General features: G+C 41.1%; 1 protein-coding gene across 1 annotated transcript; it reads left to right on the top strand.

Moving 5' to 3' along the window:
- Positions 1–18,076: 18,076 nt before the first annotated feature.
- On the top strand, positions 18,077–18,861 carry LOC137500588 (uncharacterized). The gene is made up of 2 exons (XM_068227517.1): positions 18,077–18,212; positions 18,464–18,861. Exons 1-2 carry the CDS (start codon positions 18,077–18,079, stop codon positions 18,859–18,861), a joined length of 534 nt encoding a protein of 177 aa, XP_068083618.1.
- Positions 18,862–19,875: the final 1,014 nt, after the last annotated feature.

Genomic DNA, 19,875 nt, shown 5'->3' with positions numbered 1-19,875 from the left:
CAAAGTGAAAAGTCTTTGCGAATGAGTGATCCAATCGAGTTTATTCCATGAGCAAACTGTATAGGCCTAATATTCTATGATTTTTAATGCTTTACTTTTCGCGGCGAACTTGACGGTATAATTGTGGTACCGTTAAAGTATTTTATCATGGAAAAGAAAGGTTATTACAAGAAGCTGGCTGTGATGGAAGTTGTCAAGGAGAAACGTGACATCCTTTTTGACAACTTTAAAAATAACCTCTCAAATAATGACACACATCAGTGTCAACGAGAGTACCGTCAACACATCCACACCCAGAAGGAAATTTACCCTTCATTAGAAATCCCGTCGCTATATTATGTGGATTGTCAGGCCAACGTACTGTTAGGAAATATTACATTTACTGTAATATCTACGACTTTGGTAACAGTTCTGCAAATAATCGATTTTGATGTCCCATGCGTTGCTGCTACACCGTGCAGCTGGGCACCATTTACTAACCAATGTAAGCATATAAGAATTTGTTCTTTTACGGAAAGGAATTTACTTCTTTTTGTTACATGTTTCATGCTTGATGATGATGATGATGATGATTGTAGTTTAAAGGGGCCTAACATCGAGGTCATCGGCCCGTTACATGTTTCAATAAATGACCAATCATTTCAAGAATATAGTCAGCCTGTGTTGAGGTAATACGATATCACTCGCAAAAGTACGCCGAAGTGAGGTTATGAAAATTAATCCTGTCTTTGTATGAGGCATCTAGTATCAAAACCGGCCAAGTCACAAAATTTACGAAAATGAGTTAAGGTTATCAATTTGAAGTAGAAGTATAGCACTATCAGGTGAAACAAGAATATGCTTTAAAATCGTCCATGTCTTCATGTTATAGAGCACTGAATTCTCGGTCGTGCAACAGAATCGGCCAAGTCATGCGCCAGTGAATTCAAAACCGGCCAAGTCAAGGAACAAGCGAAAATCTTTATAATGCAGCATTATTGTCTGGAACCTTGTGTTGTTACATTAAGCAACAATGTGATAATATCAGTAGGCAAAATCGTTCCTTGTAATGTATATTCTTTGAAGTCATAATATTTTGTTTTTTGTTCGTTTGCAACACTGATTTACGTATTCGCGGGCTTCTTACCGTCATTGGCGCCAAAGCAATCCTATTTCCGGTGTGCTCGTATTTTGTCATTATTGTGTGCTGTAACGTGGATATTGTTCAGAGTGGTGAACTGAAAGATTTACTTTCATACCTTGTGAAATTGTACAAAATTGTAACAAAAACGGCCAAGTCAAAATTTAAATTTAAAAAAAAGATGGGTTAATTATGAGTTAGATTTCTCAAAACAGCGGAACTTAAATATTAAACCATTAAGGATATAACTGTGAAAAAGAATCTTTTCTGACCATCATTGCTTTGTCTCTACAGGTTTTTCGTCCATATTGAAAAATATGTCTTGAGTGACTTGGCCGGTTTTGATACTAGACGCCTCGTATGTTCTCGTATTGGATTTTTCATCAGTGTCCACACTTGATGCTAATAAAAGCTCTCGTCATAACGTGTTTATGTCACTAAACCAACTTCTACGCCGAGAAACTAGTGTACATACTTGTTAATTAACAGATGAAAATAAAGGGAATCGTCTCTTTGTAAGGTTTATGAAAACTTTTCACTTCATTTCTTTGCACTTTGCATTCCTTTACCAATGGAGGAACATAACAGGCTTGAAAAGTGAAAAGATTCCTAACTTTTCGCTTTTCACTTTGCAAGCTAAATCTGAAAAGTGATGGTGGAACTAAATCTGAACTGAAAAGTGCAATGTGAAAAGTTGCAAAGTTCGTTCGTGGAACAGGCCCCAGGCATTCTGCCTTATGGGAGGTCTTGTCATGTGATAAACCTCTTCCACTTTTGCCTCTCGATAGCCAAGGTTTCATGTAGGAATATTTATTTCCTTTGATGTTGTTCAGCATTTGATATATTTCCCTTCCTCTTCTTCTTTTGTTTTCACCATTCCTCCTATTCCTTTTTTTTAAGTAAACAACCTCTCCTCAAGCAATGTTCAATCCAGTTCATTTTTCTCCTTGTAATGATTTTCAAAATTGTTCGTTCTTCACAACTCGTCGTAATACTTCTTCATTCCTTACCCCAGGGCCTCTCAAACGCCCAAAATCTCACGCGTGCAGAGCGAGGCGCAAGAGCTCCGTGCACTGTGCATCGGTGCCGCTCGGTATAGCTCGGATCAACGCTTCGTCTCTTGGCTACTCGGCTAAGCTCGGCTCTACTCGGCTATACTCGGCTCAACTCAGCCCGGATTTGGAGCGCTACGGCGCAAGTGGGGCAGAGGGAGACAGGCGGAGCGAGCGAGAGAGGCGTGAGGAAAGAGAGAGTAAGCGCTATTGCTCCAAATCGAGGAGTGGGGGGTCTGCACTCTGGTCAACCAAGCCAAGTCGTCTTTTGCACCGTGCACAGTGCATGCACCACGCGCATGCACCCTGAGAGGCCCTGCCTTACCCAGTTTTACCATTTTGCTTGTTCTGTTCTCCTCCATATACACACATCTCCAGTGCTTCCAATCTTCTCTCTTCCATACTGTCCAAATCTCGGCACCATACAACGCAATGCTTCAGTAATTCTGAAAAAATACGTTTCTCGTGCGAGTCATTAGAGTTATGCTTTTTGTGTCAATTCCTGAGTGGGTTAATCGTTAGCCCATTGGAGAATATTCAGTCTCGCTGAGATCACTGGAATTTGAGGGTGTACTAATGAAATATATCTCGATCGTTGTCTTTTGGCACCTTAACTAATTTATGTGGAATAAAATTCCAGCATCCTAAAGTCCGTTGAGAACGACAACAGTAAGAACATGTATTAAATCACTTGATGACCGTTGGAACAACCTGATCGCACCGTCATGGTACGGTATATCCGACACTATACTCGCTCCAGTGTTGCCAGACGTACTGATATTCCTCCTCTACTGCAGACTACTTCTATTCTCTAATACAAGGTGAATCGTGTGCCCTTGCCAATATTATGCTTTGCAGCCAAATTAACGTGTGAGATAGTAGTTAGTTAGATATTACCCTACTAGCATACCGTATAGTACTAATGCACTGTATGAACATTCTGAAAACGAGTCTGAAAACTATTATCTTTCCCGCCATGTGATTATAGACGTTCGAAATATGAGACACTTTCAATTATTTATCGTATATTAGTCTACTATATAACCATTATAGGATGTCGTGCCAAGTGACCGTTCAGTCCAAAACGCACACTGCACTGTTATACGGTCGAAACAAAGTCACTTCAGTCATTCACCATGCAGGTTATTCCACGGAAAATCTTCCTAACTACGGGCCAAGAGATAACTTGTTGAAATCACTATGTACGTATCAAAAAAATATATTTGGATAAGCGACATTCGTCTGCAAATTCTTTCCGCAGTGTTGAAAGACGTTTACGAACAGCAGGGTAACTTCAGACAATACCACCTGTCCGAGAGAAGACCGTAGCGCGAGATGACAATGAGGAGGTTATTATGGACACAGCTCTCAATAACCCTCGTACGAGCACGAGTGTGAACATCAGCCAGTTATCCGTAGTATAAATACTGAATGCGCATAACAAGGGAATCGGCTCTACCACTGCAGATAAACTGAAAACTTCACAAGCACGAAATAGTTTTTTACCAGTGGTTGTTACGAAATATGAAAAATTATATGCAGAATTCCTATCAAAAATCATGTTGCCGTACGAATCAAGTTTGCACAATAAAGATATTCCCCAATGCGTTTGACAGGCAGCCTGTATAGTGCAATGGGTAGTGAATGTATGGTGTGGAATCTTGGGTGATTCCCTTGTTGGAACGGCTTCTTGAAGGCCATTTAAGAGACACGTGCTACTAAAACATTATACGCACGAACTCACAATTCTGGTGGAGGAGATTGGTAATTAAATGATGTGCTTTCAACAGGGTTGACCTCCAACACCTTGGAAGGTGTAACCATCTGAATAAGATCCTTCCAGAAAAATTGGTAAAAAGAGGAGAACCTGTGTCTTAACCCGACATATCACCGAATTTAACGTCATTGGACTTCTTCCTGTTGGGGCATTTGAAGCAAACAGCTACAACATCCTGAGCGCCTTCGACAACTCATCGCCGAAACCTGCACATCAATAACACCGACTATGCTCCGGCGCACTAGAACACCCATTCCGCGGCGTTCCCACATGTGCATAAAACATGCAGGTCATCATTTCGAGCACCTGCTAGTGCAGTTTACCCCCCCCCACGACCTATCATGTCTTTATGCAACACTAATGATATGTTTGCCCTTTCTAGGGCCACATACAATTTCATTCTTCGAAATTGTGCGTAATGGACGATATTTTATGTACGTGAGACTGAAAAATCAAAACATATGAAAACTGGAATGTATTACTGCACCGGACTCTAACCTATTACATGTAAAACTAGCGCACTACAGCGTTCGGCTTGCTCGTATCATCCACGGCGCAGTGCGTGTAGATGAAAGCTCAAGTGATAGTTTTAACACGGTCGCAATGTCCACTTCGTGTTTCACAGACGTTCGTTGAATATCAGATCATTTAGAGAGTGTACGCGTAGTTTCTCTTGTTTAATAATATATATAATATATATATATAGCTTCCTATTTTTGCGTAAACGTTAAATACAATGATATCCGTTCTACCGTGTTTACTCTGCGCTGCGGAAGGACAGATGTTTTTGGGACGTACACTGCTGTGAAAACTTAAGGGAAAAAGTAACTTTCGCATGTTGTGTCACTGTCAACTATCATCGCTCGATGAAACTTGAACCATACGTATGGTACGATAGGAAACGAACAGAAATGGCACTTTTATACCGAGGTAATAAATTACACGTTAGTGACTGCGACTCATGATGGTCCCCTGGACATAACAAAAGAAGGGACGTTGCTCTTAAAAGGGTGTGTGATCACCACGGACAACAATTAATTATCATCAATGTGTTCCCATACTAGCCACAAGATTGGTAAGGAGTCCTTGTGGTAGTTGTTCCATTCCTGCACCAGTACGATTGACAACTTCTGGATGGTCGTTGCTGGATGTCGACGTGCTGCAATACATCTGGCCAACGTGTCCCACACGTTCTCGGTGGAATTTATGTCGGGGAAACGGGCAGGCCAGTCCATTCGGCGAATATCATCTCGTTCCAAAAGCTCCTCCACCTGCGCTCTTCGATGCGGTCGTGCATTGTCATCCATGAAAATGAAGTCATGGCCGAATGCACCCCTGAAAAGAAGCACATGAGGAGTATACAGTCACAATAACGTTGACTGGTGAGTGTACACCGTTCAAAGATTTGGAGATCGGTACGCCTATGCCACATTGTCTCCCCTCATCGTGACACTTGGACCAACAAAATGACCATGTTCAGCAACGTTCCTGCGTGAATGACGTGTTTGAACCTCTCGTCAGATGAGGTTACGTCTAGAATCACCACTCAGGCTGAATCTGCTCTCATCTGAGAAGAACACGCGACCCCACTCTTCGTAGATGAAGACCTGATGTTCTAGGCACCATCGCAAACGGTGCCGCCAATTTGCGGTTATCAACGGAGCACAACGTAGTGGTCGTCGGACAAACAGACCATTCCCATGTAGAAGCCATGTCAACTTGGAGCTCGAGATTGGGTGAATTGCAGTCCTGTTAAACGTGGTTGTATTTGCACCCGCTGTTTGATATGAATCTCTTCCTTCCTGTTGCACAATGTAGCGGTTATCTGCTGCTGTAGCTGACCGTTGTCGACCCCCTCCTCCTCTTTGAACAGCAGTGTCTGTGGTTCGGAATCCTCTCCATGCACGCAAAACTATGCAGTGAGCATTACCAAACACGTGGAATTCACTCATCACACTTCGTCCATCTACCACTTTGCTGATGATTCTTCACCGTGTGAAGTCATCGAAATGTTGCCTCAGGACCATGTTGTAATGAATAACACCACCACAGGGCACCGCAACTGCTCGCTGATTGACTCACACTGTCTTGTCCCGATCCTTCAACTGCCTCGTTTTGTGGAGCCAGACCCATTGGGAACTATAGTTGCGCTGACCTCACGCCAGATTTCTAAGCACGTGTTCATTTCCACCGAGCTGATATGTTATGTTGCTTCATCTATCTCGTTCATAAGTTTTGCACAGCAGTGTGTATAACTGCAGTTTGCATAAAACATTATAGGTAGGCGGCAGCTGATTCACCTGGTTATTGAATAGATGTGGAAATTGAGAAATAGATCAGATATGTCTTATTTTATCTTTTCATGTTCTAATCAAATATATCAGCATCGTGTCGGTAGACTGACTTAAAATAAGTCCTGCGGAACAATATTTCGGCAACTCGACGTATCCCCGGAGAAGTCGGGTATTTTAATCACTTCTACTTAATTGTTCTGGCTCACTGACTGGGTGTTTGTGTCGGTGATCCTCCTTACACACACATACAACACACCACACTATTAATCAATCACAAAAACAAGCATTAGTGATTGCATCCCTCCAAATGGGTTTCCGTCTGGAATGGCATCCAGCCGTAAAACTGGGATAGATGTTCATGTGTGACACAGTTCGAACCCGCGACCGCAAAGGTGTGAGAAGTAGAAGAATAAAATAAGTTATCGTTATGCGACAAATAATAACGTTATTGGTCTTAAAGAAACACTAATTGCTTTTACGGTTTTCGAAATCACCGAGGAACCAGAATTTTGGCCACAGGAGCTGTTTTATGTACGTGTAAATCTACTGAGATAATCAATCAATCAATCAATCAATCAATCAATCAATCAATCAATCAATCAATCAATCACTACTGATCTGAATTTAGGCAGTCGCCCAGGAGGCAGATTCCCAATCTGTTGCTTTCCTAGCCTTTTCTTGAATGATTTGAAAGAAATTGGAAATTTGTTGAACATTTCCCTTAGTAAATTATTCCAGTTCCTAACTCCCCTTCCTATTTGAGCAAGCTCGAATACTACCGGTCTGATCCAGGATCGAACCCGCCAACTTGAGATCAGAAGACTAACACTCTACTATCTGAGCTTCTCAGCTCGACTTTATTATTATTATTATTATTATTATTATTATTATTAATATTATTATTTCTTTCTTAATCGGTTTACTCTCCAGAGTTAGTTTTTCCCTCGGACTCAGCGAAGAATCTCATTTCTATCGCCTCAAGGGCAGTGTCCTGGAGCGTAAGATTTCGGGTCGAATGGATACAACTAGAGAGGAGGACCATCACCTCGCCGAGGTGGCCTAACCTGATACGCTGAATAGGGGCCTTGTGGTGGCGGTGTGTGGGGGGTGAGATAATCGGAACGAATAGACAAGGCCACGGCCGTAAATTAGGTACCATCCTGGCATTTTCTTGGAGGAGAACTGGGAAACCAAGGAAAATCACTTCGAGATGGCTGAGGAGGTAATCGAACCTCCCTTTACTCAGTTGACCTCCCGAATCTGACTGGACCCGTTACAGCTCTTGTATTAATTGTGAAATTTCATGGCAGAGCCGGGAATCGAACCCGGTCTTGCGCGGGTGGCAGCTAATTCCACTAACCACATAGGCATACATTTATTATTATTATTATTATTATTATTATTATTATTATTATTATTATTATTATTACCGAGCAGATTTTAAGACAAAATAACTAGGCAGTATCATTCGAAAGTACTCTTCGGTCAGTCCATAGTATTGTAGGCTGAGATTGAGATCAAATACTGTACTCTTGACTTTAATTGAAGTGTCATCGTAAAACACGCTTTGATATAAAACCAGAGAAAATTAATTCGAGTTAGGCTTGACGATACACACAGACCTTCAGACATTTCAATCTCCCTATTCAACGGCTGTGAAACAAATCGACGCAGAGGAGATGGTTCAGCTATTGAGGCGAAGATGAGGTGTATCATCTGTGCTCGAAGGAACGAAAGGATATTTCAGCGGCTACGTTCAGTGCAAAGGGACGTCTATGTTTTTGCAGCAGGCAGTGGCTTGCGAACCTGAGAGGACAATAACTCCCTCCACAAGCCACAAATTAGAACCATGTCGAAAAAGGTTAATGTCCTTTAGCAGACATTTCGCGGTTTCATCAGACTCCATTCTGGGCAGCGATGTCCAATATTGTCCGAGCGGACTGCACGGTCACAGGTAACTGGTAATTGACAGTGGAGAGAAGCCGTGTCCCATTCTCTGTCTCACTCCAGGGAAGCTGTGTGTTGGAGTTACGGTTGCCTGGTTGAGTGAATGCCGTTGAATAGCCAAGTAAACATGAACGGCTTTTGTGGAGGACTCTGCACTGTTGATGACCTCATTTTAAATTACCTATATGGTTATTACCATTAGTTTTATTATAATATGTATAACTTTTTTTATCATAATTGCTCTCTGGCTGAATGGTCAGCGTACTGCTCTTCAGTTCAGATGGTTATTGGTTCCATTTCCGGCCGAGTCCGGGATTTTAATACTTCTGCTTTATTATTCTGGCTCTCGGACTGTGTTCGTTTCTGTCCCAACATCCTCCTCCTCATATTAAGACAACACACCGCGCTACCAATAATCACAAAAAACACGCAATACTGATTACATGCCTCCAAATAGGTTTGGTGTCTGGAAGGGAATCCGACCGTAAAACTGGACTGAGCCTACATCCGCTCATCTGTGACACAATTCACCCCCGCGACCACACAGGTGTGGGTAGAAGGAGTTTATAATTATTCTGAAAATTAAGAGCGAGGTGCCAAAATTTTGTCCAGCAGGAGCTCTAACACACAACATAAGAAGTAACTTCTGAAAAACAAGTTAACGAATCCTACAGAATAAAATATAAACATAAATAAATAAGTAATAATTGCCCATAACCAACAACCAATGAAATTACAGCTAAAATATTTAAAGATCAGGAGTCTATTTTATCGTAAGCAGAAAGCACAGCCTCAAAATGTCAGTACAAGGAATTAATCTCAAATCATAATATTATGCTCTATTATGCTCTACCCTTCCGGCCTATGATATAGGGTACCGGCTGTAATCCCACGGTAGTACACTGGTGATCCCCGGTGATATCTTCGATTAAAATAAACTCATATTAAATTACTGAGCAGGAACGGTAAAAGAGAAAAAATAAAAAGTTATGAATGAGAACATTTTTTGCAAACAAATTTATTGAAAAAGGAAACTTTTGGAAAACGTTAACGGATATAAAAAGTGATAACACTTCAAAAATAAAATTATCACTCACTCTCACTAGGATAACCGAAACCCGTAATAATAGATCAGTGTTACAAATCGATTTGATCCATTTAATATTATTTTCCATTATGAACAATGCTTCATTTGTTAAGTTTAATGTCGGTCTATTTTAAATTTAATACACTGACTGACAGAGCAAATGCAACACCAAGAAGGAGTGGTCAGAACTTTATGCCAATTGCAGGGTAGACTGACGTCACTGAGGTATGCTCATGATGTCAAATGCGCCGCTGTGCTGCGCACGTAGCGAACGATAAATGGGACACGGCGTTGGCGAATGGCCCACTTCGTACCGTGATTTCTCAGCCAACAGTCATTGTAGAACGTGTTGTCGTGTGCCACAGGACACGTGTATAGCTAAGAATGCCAGCCCGCCGTCAACGGAGCCATTTCCAGCAGACAGACGACTTTACGAGGGGTATGGTGATCGGGCTGAGAAGGGCAGGTTGGTCGCTTCGTCAAATCGCAGCCGATACCCATAGGGATGTGTCCACGGTGCAGCGCCTGTGGCGAAGATGGTTGGCGCAGGGACATGTGGCACGTGCGAGGGGTCCAGGCGCAGCCCGAGTGACGTCAGCACGCGAGGATCGGCGCATCCGCCGCCAAGCGGTGGCAGCCCCGCACGCCACGTCAACCGCCATTCTTCAGCATGTGCAAGACACCCTGGCTGTTCCAATATCGACCAAAACAATTTCCCGTCGATTGGTTGAAGGAGGCCTGCACTCCCGGCGTCCGCTCAGAAGACTACCATTGACTCCACAGCATAGACGTGCACGCCTGGCATGGTGCCGGACTAGAGCGACTTTGATGAGGGAATGGCGGAACGTCGTGTTCTCCGATGAGTCACGCTTCTGTTCTGTCAGTGATAGTCACCGCAGACGAGTGTGGCGTCGGCGTGGAGAAAGGTCAAATCCGGCAGTAACTGTGGAGCGCCCTACCGCTAGACAACGCGGAATCATGGTTTGGGGCGCTATTGCGTATGATTCCACGTCACCTCTAGTGCGTATTCAAGGCACGTTAAATGCCCACCGCTACGTGCAGCATGTGCTGCGGCCGGTGGCACTCCCGTACCTTCAGGGGCTGCCCAATGCTCTGTTTCAGCAGGATAATGCCCGCCCATACACTGCTCGCATCTCCCAACAGGCTCTACGAGGTGTACAGATGCTTCCGTGGCCAGCGTACTCTCCGGATCTCTCACCAATCGAACACGTGTGGGATCTCATTGGACGCCGTTTGCAAACTCTGCCCCAGCCTCGTACGGACGACCAACTGTGGCAAATGGTTGACAGAGAATGGAGAACCATCCCTCAGGACACCATCCGCACTCTTATTGACTCTGTACCTCGACGTGTTTCTGCGTGCATCGCCGCTCGCGGTGGTCCTACATCCTACTGAGTCGATGCCGTGCGCATTGTGTAACCTGCATATCGGTTTGAAATTAACATCAATTATTCATCCGTGCCGTCTCTGTTTTTTCCCCAACTTTCATCCCTTTCGAACCACTCCTTCTTAGTGTTGCATTTGCTCTGTCAGTCAGTGTAAAATTCCACTCATTAAATTGCTGACATGAAACGATATTCCTTCGTAAACTCCAACACCAAAGGAATGCATATTGAGTGGTTGAAATATTATTCCATCATTCGATAAATTCATATGTACGACTTCTTTACAACAAGATTTTGCCGACGTCAATTTAATTAAGTAATTTATTTTAACTTATTGGGTTTCGTCATTTATTTAATATTATTTCCAAAATATAGTTGACCTGTGCTATGTTTATCAATTAATTTTAGTGACATTTCATTAAGAAAGCATAAAATTACATTTGTTCACTGTACATTGATTCATTAGTCGTCGTTATTAAATCATCATCTATTATCCACAAAACCTATCATGAAACGAACGCGGACTGACGAGTCCATCGGATACGGCTACTAGGTGAGACTATCTGATTTCTACAAAAAAAAAAAAACCTAAATCCACTCATACATAATCAGCAGTTTTATATTCATAGTCACACTAAATAAAACACAATCTGTGGCGAAGGGCCCTACGTGATACGTATAACAAAAACTCTCCCAAAAACTTACATCTACACTGAATCTATTGCAGCGGGAATAGAACCCCTGCCTTGAACAGAACAACCACATGGAAGTGAATCCACAAATAAAAAATTACTACAACCACATATCAAAATTTGTGTTACCAGAATAGACAATAAACACAATTCACATATAACAACAGAATAAATCCAGCAATAGTAACCAAGTCCCTTGACCTGGTCAGCGTCAGCGCATGGAAGTCTATCATAACACTAAATTGTTTCAGTTAAGATTAGGATTCCAAAATAATTATAATTATAATAATCATCCTCAAAGACGGACCGGGATTGTATCGGAGAGCATCTTACCTTGAAGAAATAACATTAACTCAAGCATGTAAACACGAATAAGAATAAACGAATACAATTTAGGAACCATCAGAAGTTTCACTGTAAGGTTTCAAAACTCCATTTGAACGATTTTAGCGGTCATAACCTAATCTCTTTTTAGTATTTTCAATAATATTTTTTTGCTAGTTGCTTTACGTCGCACCGACACAGATAGGTCTCATGGCGACGATGGGACAGGAAAGGCCTGGGAGTTGGAAGGAAACGGCCGTGGCCTTAATTAAGGTACAGCCCCAGCATTTGCCTTGTGTGAAAATGGGAAACTACGGAATACCGTCTTCAGGGCTGCCGACAGTGGGGCTCGAAACCACGATCTCCCGGATGCAAGCTCACAGCCGCGCGCCTCTACGCGCACGGCCAACTCGCCCGGTCAATAACGTTCCCTTGGGAAATAATCGTACATCAGTGGATTACTTCTTGACTGATTGTTGGAACGGGATTCGGTCAGTTCATTAGGCGGCATATTCGATTGTGATAGCAAAGCGGTACTAGTAGTATGCTCTCAAATACACTATACGGCACACCATTATATAGTTTGCTATTTATTTTACGCAGCATAGACATTTGTATAATAATAATAATTATTATTATTGTTCCGGGGAATCCGCGTTTCACAGAGAAATAAGAAGCGTGAGTTGAATAGCTGTACAAGAGCAACTTTTAACATAATTTTTCAAAATGTCATTTCTTCCTTTCATTTGTCGTGTTTCAAAATTGAGAAATAGAAAATCTGAATGCATAAAAACAAAATTGATGAACTCGTCAAAGGTACAAAACTTGAGGTAATTAACAATTTGTTTATTTACATAGAAAAGATCACTATTGTTCTTGACGTAAATAACATGTTACAAGAGCATGTTTTCCTCCGATCGTTTACACAACATACCAAGTATACCATAGTCTCGCCTCAGAGGGATTAGTTTCTTATGACGCATTCCAATTCGCCTAACAACCTATCGGTTGTCCTTACATTAAAATATTTATACACCTTTGCCCCGATGTAGACTTATCTATTGCTCAACAGTTACAGATTTCACTGTTCCCAAATGGAACCAACACAAGGAAAATTTTACACTATAAAAATAGTATACAGGAGCATAATAGCCCATACTATGTGGCCTTAGTGGGAAAAGAAAAAGACTGCGCATGACTGGCCATAAGAAAAGTCAAGGAGGCTATACTCTTGCACTCTTTCAAGAAATTTTTAAAACCCTAAATGGGCTTATGGCACAATGATACAGAGGCTAGCCCTATACCGTACCATACCGGGGTGAGTAAATGAGAAACATTAGTGCCAAAATTATTGACGAAATTTGAGAGTTTTTGAAAACTTGAAAAGTCCTCAGACTTGCCGAAAATTATACATTTAAACCACCAGATTTACAAAGTTACATTACATAAGAGGTTTGAAACATTCCCCTCAAAGTATCTGCAGGAGATATCACATGTTTAAGAAAATTCATTCATTACCTTGAGTTGCTGCACATTTCTCAAGCAGGTCGCGAAATTGTCTCCCTACGGAAACGCCACAATCACAATCACTGGAACAATTCCGACAATACGGCCCTAAAGCGCCCTGCTTTTATACGAAGTATCACTTTAAAGCGAAGCTTCCAGAACACGTTCCTGCTAGGGTGGATTCCTATACAAACCCCCGATTTAAATTGGCTAGAGAAAATTTTTCCAAGGCTTTCATGTTAATGACAATCGAGGAGGAACCAGCTGAAGTGTCAACAACTTCGGGACATAAAAAAATCCTCAGAACCAGGTTTATGGACTTCAAAAATAAACATTTATGAAATAATTTGTGTTTAGCCCGCTAGAAGGAGCAAATTAACCGATGGCAGAGACATCTAACAGTTGAAGACCAAAGTTTCTTGTAGTTCACAAGTTCAAATTTGTTTACATGGATGACCTTAGAGAGGGCGCGCAGCGGAACTCGCCGGGGAAGGTGTACCCCCGGTACTATTATTATTATTATTATTATTATTATTATTATTATTATTATTATTATTATTATTACTTCTATTCGTTTGATGGTTTTCGCCTTTTCATACTCCCAAATTCTCTTCATGAATGCACTGTTGTTTCATCTTGCGATCTGTGGACCACCACCTACCAGTTTTATTTTTAGGTTTATCCACTATTTTGTGCTTGGCTGATATTGTATTAAAGGCTCCACGATCTTCTATAATGTCGTCCATGATATTCATTTCTTGGGGGTCCGCCTTAGTTTCTTCTGGCCATTTTATTTTGACCTCCATTCAGTTGATTAATAATTTTTTGGCGAGTCTGATCTGTCCATTCATTAGACATGGCCATAGAATTTCAGATGACTTTGCGTACGGCACCAATGAACCTGTCAGTTAATGAGTATAGGTCCGCTGTTCTGCCCTTAATCCACATTCCATTTTCTCCCGTGGGGCCATAAATGTTCCGGAGAATTTTCCTTCCATGCTTCTCAATTTCTATAGTTTTATAGTAACTTCGAAAGAATTCGGGTTTCTGAAGCGTATAAAGCTACCGGCAAAACAACTGTCTGCCGGGATGAGTGGCTCAGACGGTTGAGGCGTTGGCCTTATGACCCGAACTTGGCAGTTTCTATCCTGGCTCAGTCCGGTGGTACTTAAACGTGCTTAAATACGTCAGTTTCGTGCGGTAGATTTACTGGCACGTAATAGAATTCCTGCGGACTAAATTCCGGCGCCTCGGCGTCTCCGGAAACCGTAAAAGTAGTTAGTGGAACGTTAAGCCATTAATATATTATTAAACAACTGCCTTGTTGTGTCGTAATTTTGCATTACATGATTTGATCCTTTTCTTGTCGTAATTGCACGATAGTCTGTACTCGTCATTCATTTGGGTGGCTCTTTCTACGTTGGCCATTCTCTCTAGTCCCGATGGTAGTACGATTTCTCCAAGGTATCTGAAGGAGCACACCTGTGAAACTGTGCCATTTTCCATTTCTAGCGGAGATTTCTTTACTATCTTGATGTAGATTTTCCATGTAGTGGGTTTTATTATTATTATTATTATTATTATTATTATTATTATTATTATTATTATTATTATTCAATATGTGACAACATTATTGTTAAGTGGAGAGTTTCTGCTCCAAGAGCTAGGGTCTGGATAAAAGTTGTGAAAATTTCTTCTGAGTTAATGTGATTCAATTGAATACCACCCTTTAAGGAAAACAATTAGAAACACTCTATGGAAATTACAATAACACAATGCAGTGAACAGCATTTTTGTCCCTGAACATTTGAACTCAAGTTTCGAATTGTTTGTTAATTTTTTCTAGAACATGTTGGCGATCTCAGGTAACATGTTGGCGATCTCAGGTGTCATGTCGTTGGTGAAAACTTATAAAATGAAACTACGAAAGAGGATATAAAGCGAGTTTATTATTACAATTGCTCTTGTTATTACTGAATGTTTTAATTATCATCACACTGTATGTTACCATACACAAAATTCATTTAGGAGCGATCTCATAAATGCCGATGTGTTTGAAACCTTCATACTACAGATATCCAATTTAATTAAATCTAATTGTACATATTTGTTATAGCAGCAAGAGGAAACCATTTTAGAGTGAAGGATAATTAGTTTTCTCTCAGGAAAAAAGTCATACATCCCTATGCTCTTCCTATCCATTATTTTCCATAAGTCTGGTCACGCCTCCTAGCCACATACGCAGTCCATCAGAACAATTTCGGTTGTGTTCATTTTCGTATGCTGACGTGTAAAAGAAACTTAACCGTAAGTACATTATACTGTAGGAGTACGTGAGTAAGTCATGCAAGCATACATTCTTAGAGTGCGGCAAGGTAAGGAAAGGTTCATTTTCGTTTACACGTAAGCGTAGGAAACAGAACACAACGAATATTGTTCTGATGGACTAAATATTCAAATGTGGCTGGGAGGCGTGACCAGTCTTAAGGGAAATAATGGACGGGAAGAGCATGGGGAGATATTACCTTGACATTTAGCCCAAACAGTAACGAATTTTCTAATTTTCCATAAACCGCTTTGATTTGCCAAGTGCTTTTAAAAAAACTCCTCCACCTGAGTCAATTCTACCATATCTCTCTGATGAATTCTCTCTGCTAGTTGCTCTACGTCGCACCGACACAGATGGGTTTTATGGCGACGATGGGACAGGAAAGGCCTGGGAATGGGAACGAAGAGTCCGTGGCCTTAATTAAGGTACAGCCCCAGCATTTGCCTGCTGTAAAAATGGGAAACCACGGAAAACCATCTTCAGGGCTGCCGACAGTGGGGTTTGAACCCACTATCTTCCGAATACTGGATACTGGCCGCACTTAAGCGACTGCAGCTATAGATCTCGGTATGATGAATTCATTTCATGATATTGACAAATACCTGTTTTTAGAAAATAATTCGCAGTCTCAGTGAAGTCTTTGGGTGATGGGAAAGAAATGGCAAGGACTAGGAATAAAATTACTGGAGCCTTAATTAAGATTCAGTCTTAGTATTTGCCTGATTTGTAAATGGGAAGTCATAGAAAATGCATTCGGGTTTTCCGACAGTGGATTTTTAATCCACTATCTCTTGAACGCAACCTCACAGCTACAGGACTCTAACCGTATAGCCAACTCGCTCAGTAAAAAAGTAACCTAATGCATTTTCCATTTTGACGGATACGGCGTCCGGGATGAGGTGAAATGAAATTATGTGTTTTACGGCTAGATGCCCTTCCTGACTCTAAATTCGCTGAGGAGTTAATGAAGAGCGGAGACGTACCGGTAGGCAGAAAAAATGAACAAATCACAGTTTATTTTTATTGGTTTTCTTGAAGGTATATATCCAGGAGAATATAATCCAAAAGCCATGGATATTCCAACTACAAATGGCATAAAAGCATTAAAGAATTGTGCACTGCAGTATTATACGCTCACTACTCAGCCTCTGTGGCAGTACAAGATGTCTGCTTACATAGTTCTGTCAGTTAAACTTCTGGCAACAATTTATAGAAGGCCAGATTTGTTTTTTTGACCAGGCAGTTGTAGAACAAATCCATCATGATATAGAAGGCTGTGGATGGCAAAGGACTTCACTCACTAATTGTGTTTGTATGCGAGTTTTATAATGGGTGTAATTCAGTGGTTTAGTGATCCCATGGTGTAATTCAACAGTTTAGTGATCCCTATAAATATTTACACGTTTCCTAGAATGGGTAAAGTTTATAAGAAGTATAAACAATCACATATAAATAACACAAAGTAAGAGGGCATGGTGAAGTTAGGGAGAGACCTGAAATATTGTATGAACCTGGATTCATCTTTAATTTATTCAAAGCAGAAAACCGGATCAATCATTCTGCCAAAAGAAGAACATTATGGAGGAAGGAGTATGTTTAGAATAATTGATATTGAATTGTTAACAGATGTAACAACAGAAAGCTTGTAGTTGTTCTGCATGTGGTGGAAAGGTGACTTTGATGGATGATGAGAAGAGAGAAGGTTTAGTATGTTACTTTGTGGAAAATTGCAACAGTGATATACCATTCAAAACATCCAAGGCCAATAACAGAATATATGAAGCAAAAATTTGGTTTGCTGATGGCTTAATGTGTGTTGGTTTTGGTAGAGAAGGTGGGAACTTGTTATGTGGTATTATGAACATGCCTGCTCCAACAGCAAGAATCACTGCTATGAACAGGTCACTTTTGAATGCAGTGGAAGAGGTTAGTGAAGAGAGCATGAAAGTAGCTGTTCAGGAAGATGTCCTAGAGAATAATAAAAAAAACGTAAAGACTTGGCTGTTCCTTTTCACAGCTCCTGGATGAAGGGAGGTCGTACATTATTGCATGGAGTGTCATCTATCATTAGTGTTAACACTGAGAATGTGCTAGATTTACAAGTTATGTCAAAACGTTGCTCTGTACGTGCATTGCACACGAAGGACATGGGCAGTGAAAAGTAAAATGATTGGCAAGATGCTCATAAAAGTGTGTGCAGCAGGAAGTACTCAGGTTCAGGTGGTGGGGTGGAAGCTGCAGGTAAGAAGCTGATTTTCCATCGCTCCCTGCAGAAATATGATTTAAGATATGTAAAGTTCTTGGGGAATGGTGACTCAAGTGCTTTCAAGACTGTAGCTGAAAGCCAACTGTATGGAAATGATCGTAGTTTAGAAGTGCAATGGTCATGTCCAGAAAAGGATGAGTGGACGGTTGAGGAGACTTGTCGCAGAAAATAAAGTCAAGTTGTTGGGAGATGGTAAGTCACATGGAGGAAAAAATAGGCTGATCAAGGAGTTTATTAGCGCAGTGCCATTAGAAATAATGAAAATTACTGGAGAAGATGAGAAGAATTGTTTGGGCTACATGGTTTTATTACATGTCGACTGACACTACACCTCAGCATTTCCTCTGTTCTGTTAAGTGGTGCAAGTTTTTGAAAGCCATGGAATCTGCTGATACTTACACACACCGGGCGAGTTGACCGTGCGCTTAGAGGCGCGCGGCTGTGAGCTTGCATCCGGGAGATAGTAGGTTCGAATCCCACTATCGGCAGCCCTGAAGATGGTTTTCCGTGGTTTCCCATTTTTACACCAGGCAAATGCTGGGGCTATACCTTAATTAAGGCCACGGCCGCTTCCTTCAAACTCCTAGGCCTTTCCTATCCCATCGTCACCATAAGACCTATCTGTGTCGGTGCGACGTAAAAGCCCCTAGCACAAAAAAAAAGACTTACACAAAAACAATCTTCCTGAAGACCTTTTGCTGGCTATAAAATCAACATTTATGGTTCTAGCTGCACCAGAGTTGTTGAAAAGATGTTTACACGGCAAAACTCAAAACCCAAATGAAAGCTTCAACGCTCTCATATGGGGGAGGTGTCCTAAGACAGTGTTTGTTTCCAACTTGGTGGTGAAGATTGCTGCTTTTGATGCTGCAGCAATATTTAATGATGGGAGTTTGGCTAGACTTCACTTTCTGAGGAGGCAGGGATTTAGACTTGGAGTCTTCACAGAACAGATACTGAGATCCGTTGATGAACAACGAAATGCAAAGGCAGAGGCATCAATGCAGACCATTCATCAGGCAGCTAGGCAGAGAAGCAGAGGTTACAAGAAAGCTGTATAGGATGCTAATGAAGAAGAGTAGTATGGTTATGGGCAGTTTTAGGAAAGGTGTATTCTTGGAATTATGGATTATGAAAACATTTCTCATTTTTCATTTTTAGGTACAATTCTCTCAAGAACTACTTGATGTAACTTGATAAAATTTATCCATAAGTCACCCAGGTATACACAAAGCTTGAAATGGAGTAGAATTTTAATATGTCGACTAAGAAAAGTTTTATCCCTTAATTTTTCTAAAAGTAACAAGAATTATCATCAAGTGCAAAAAAAATTACAGTAAATAAACAAAAAATTTTATTAAAGAGTTACTGCACTTGGCAGTCTCTATACTTTTGTTGATTATTCATACATATTTGAAATTTGAAATTTAATGGCATACTTACTCAAAATTTGTACCGAAAGACATTGGAGTATGAAAAATCAATACTTCAATAACTGACGAGAATTTTACCACAGTGGCCCTTAATTGGTCATTTTAAATTAGTGTTTCGAGTTTCATTTAGATTAGATGAAAATTGTGGAAGATACGGGTAATCAAACACGTGATTGTAAATCTGCCTATGAACGAAATTGGGTAAGGAGGAGGATTGAATCGACTGTAGCCAAAAAAATAGAAACTGTCCCGATATTTCTCTTCAGAAGTGAAAGCTGGAAACCACAGAAAAACATTCTCACGACAACCGACTGTTGGGTTTGAACCGGATGTAGAACGTAGCTCCATAACCGTGGCGTGTTAACAGGCGCGACCACACCGCTTGCTCAATGCATTATTGCATATATTACCTTAATATTAGAAAAAACAAACCAGCTATCTCCGTACATGCCATGAAGGCCCTTAGAGGGGTGGAAGGTAAAGGCTTTCACTAACCGTAACCCCGGGACTTGGTGGGGGTAGAGTTGTTAGCGCAATGCCAGGCCGCCGTTGCCCCCAGGAATTAACCTGTTACTCATTTTCGGTGTAGGCTGAATGAAATTTAGGGCCATGTGCACCTCTGGAAGTGGAAATATCCTTTCT

The sequence above is a fragment of the Anabrus simplex genome, chromosome 4 (genome assembly GCF_040414725.1).
Source record: "Anabrus simplex isolate iqAnaSimp1 chromosome 4, ASM4041472v1, whole genome shotgun sequence".
In the NCBI taxonomy this organism is placed as follows: Eukaryota; Metazoa; Arthropoda; class Insecta; order Orthoptera; family Tettigoniidae; genus Anabrus; species Anabrus simplex.
Note: the sequence above shows the minus strand (reverse complement) of the source record. Positions and strands in the feature narration are given on the sequence as shown.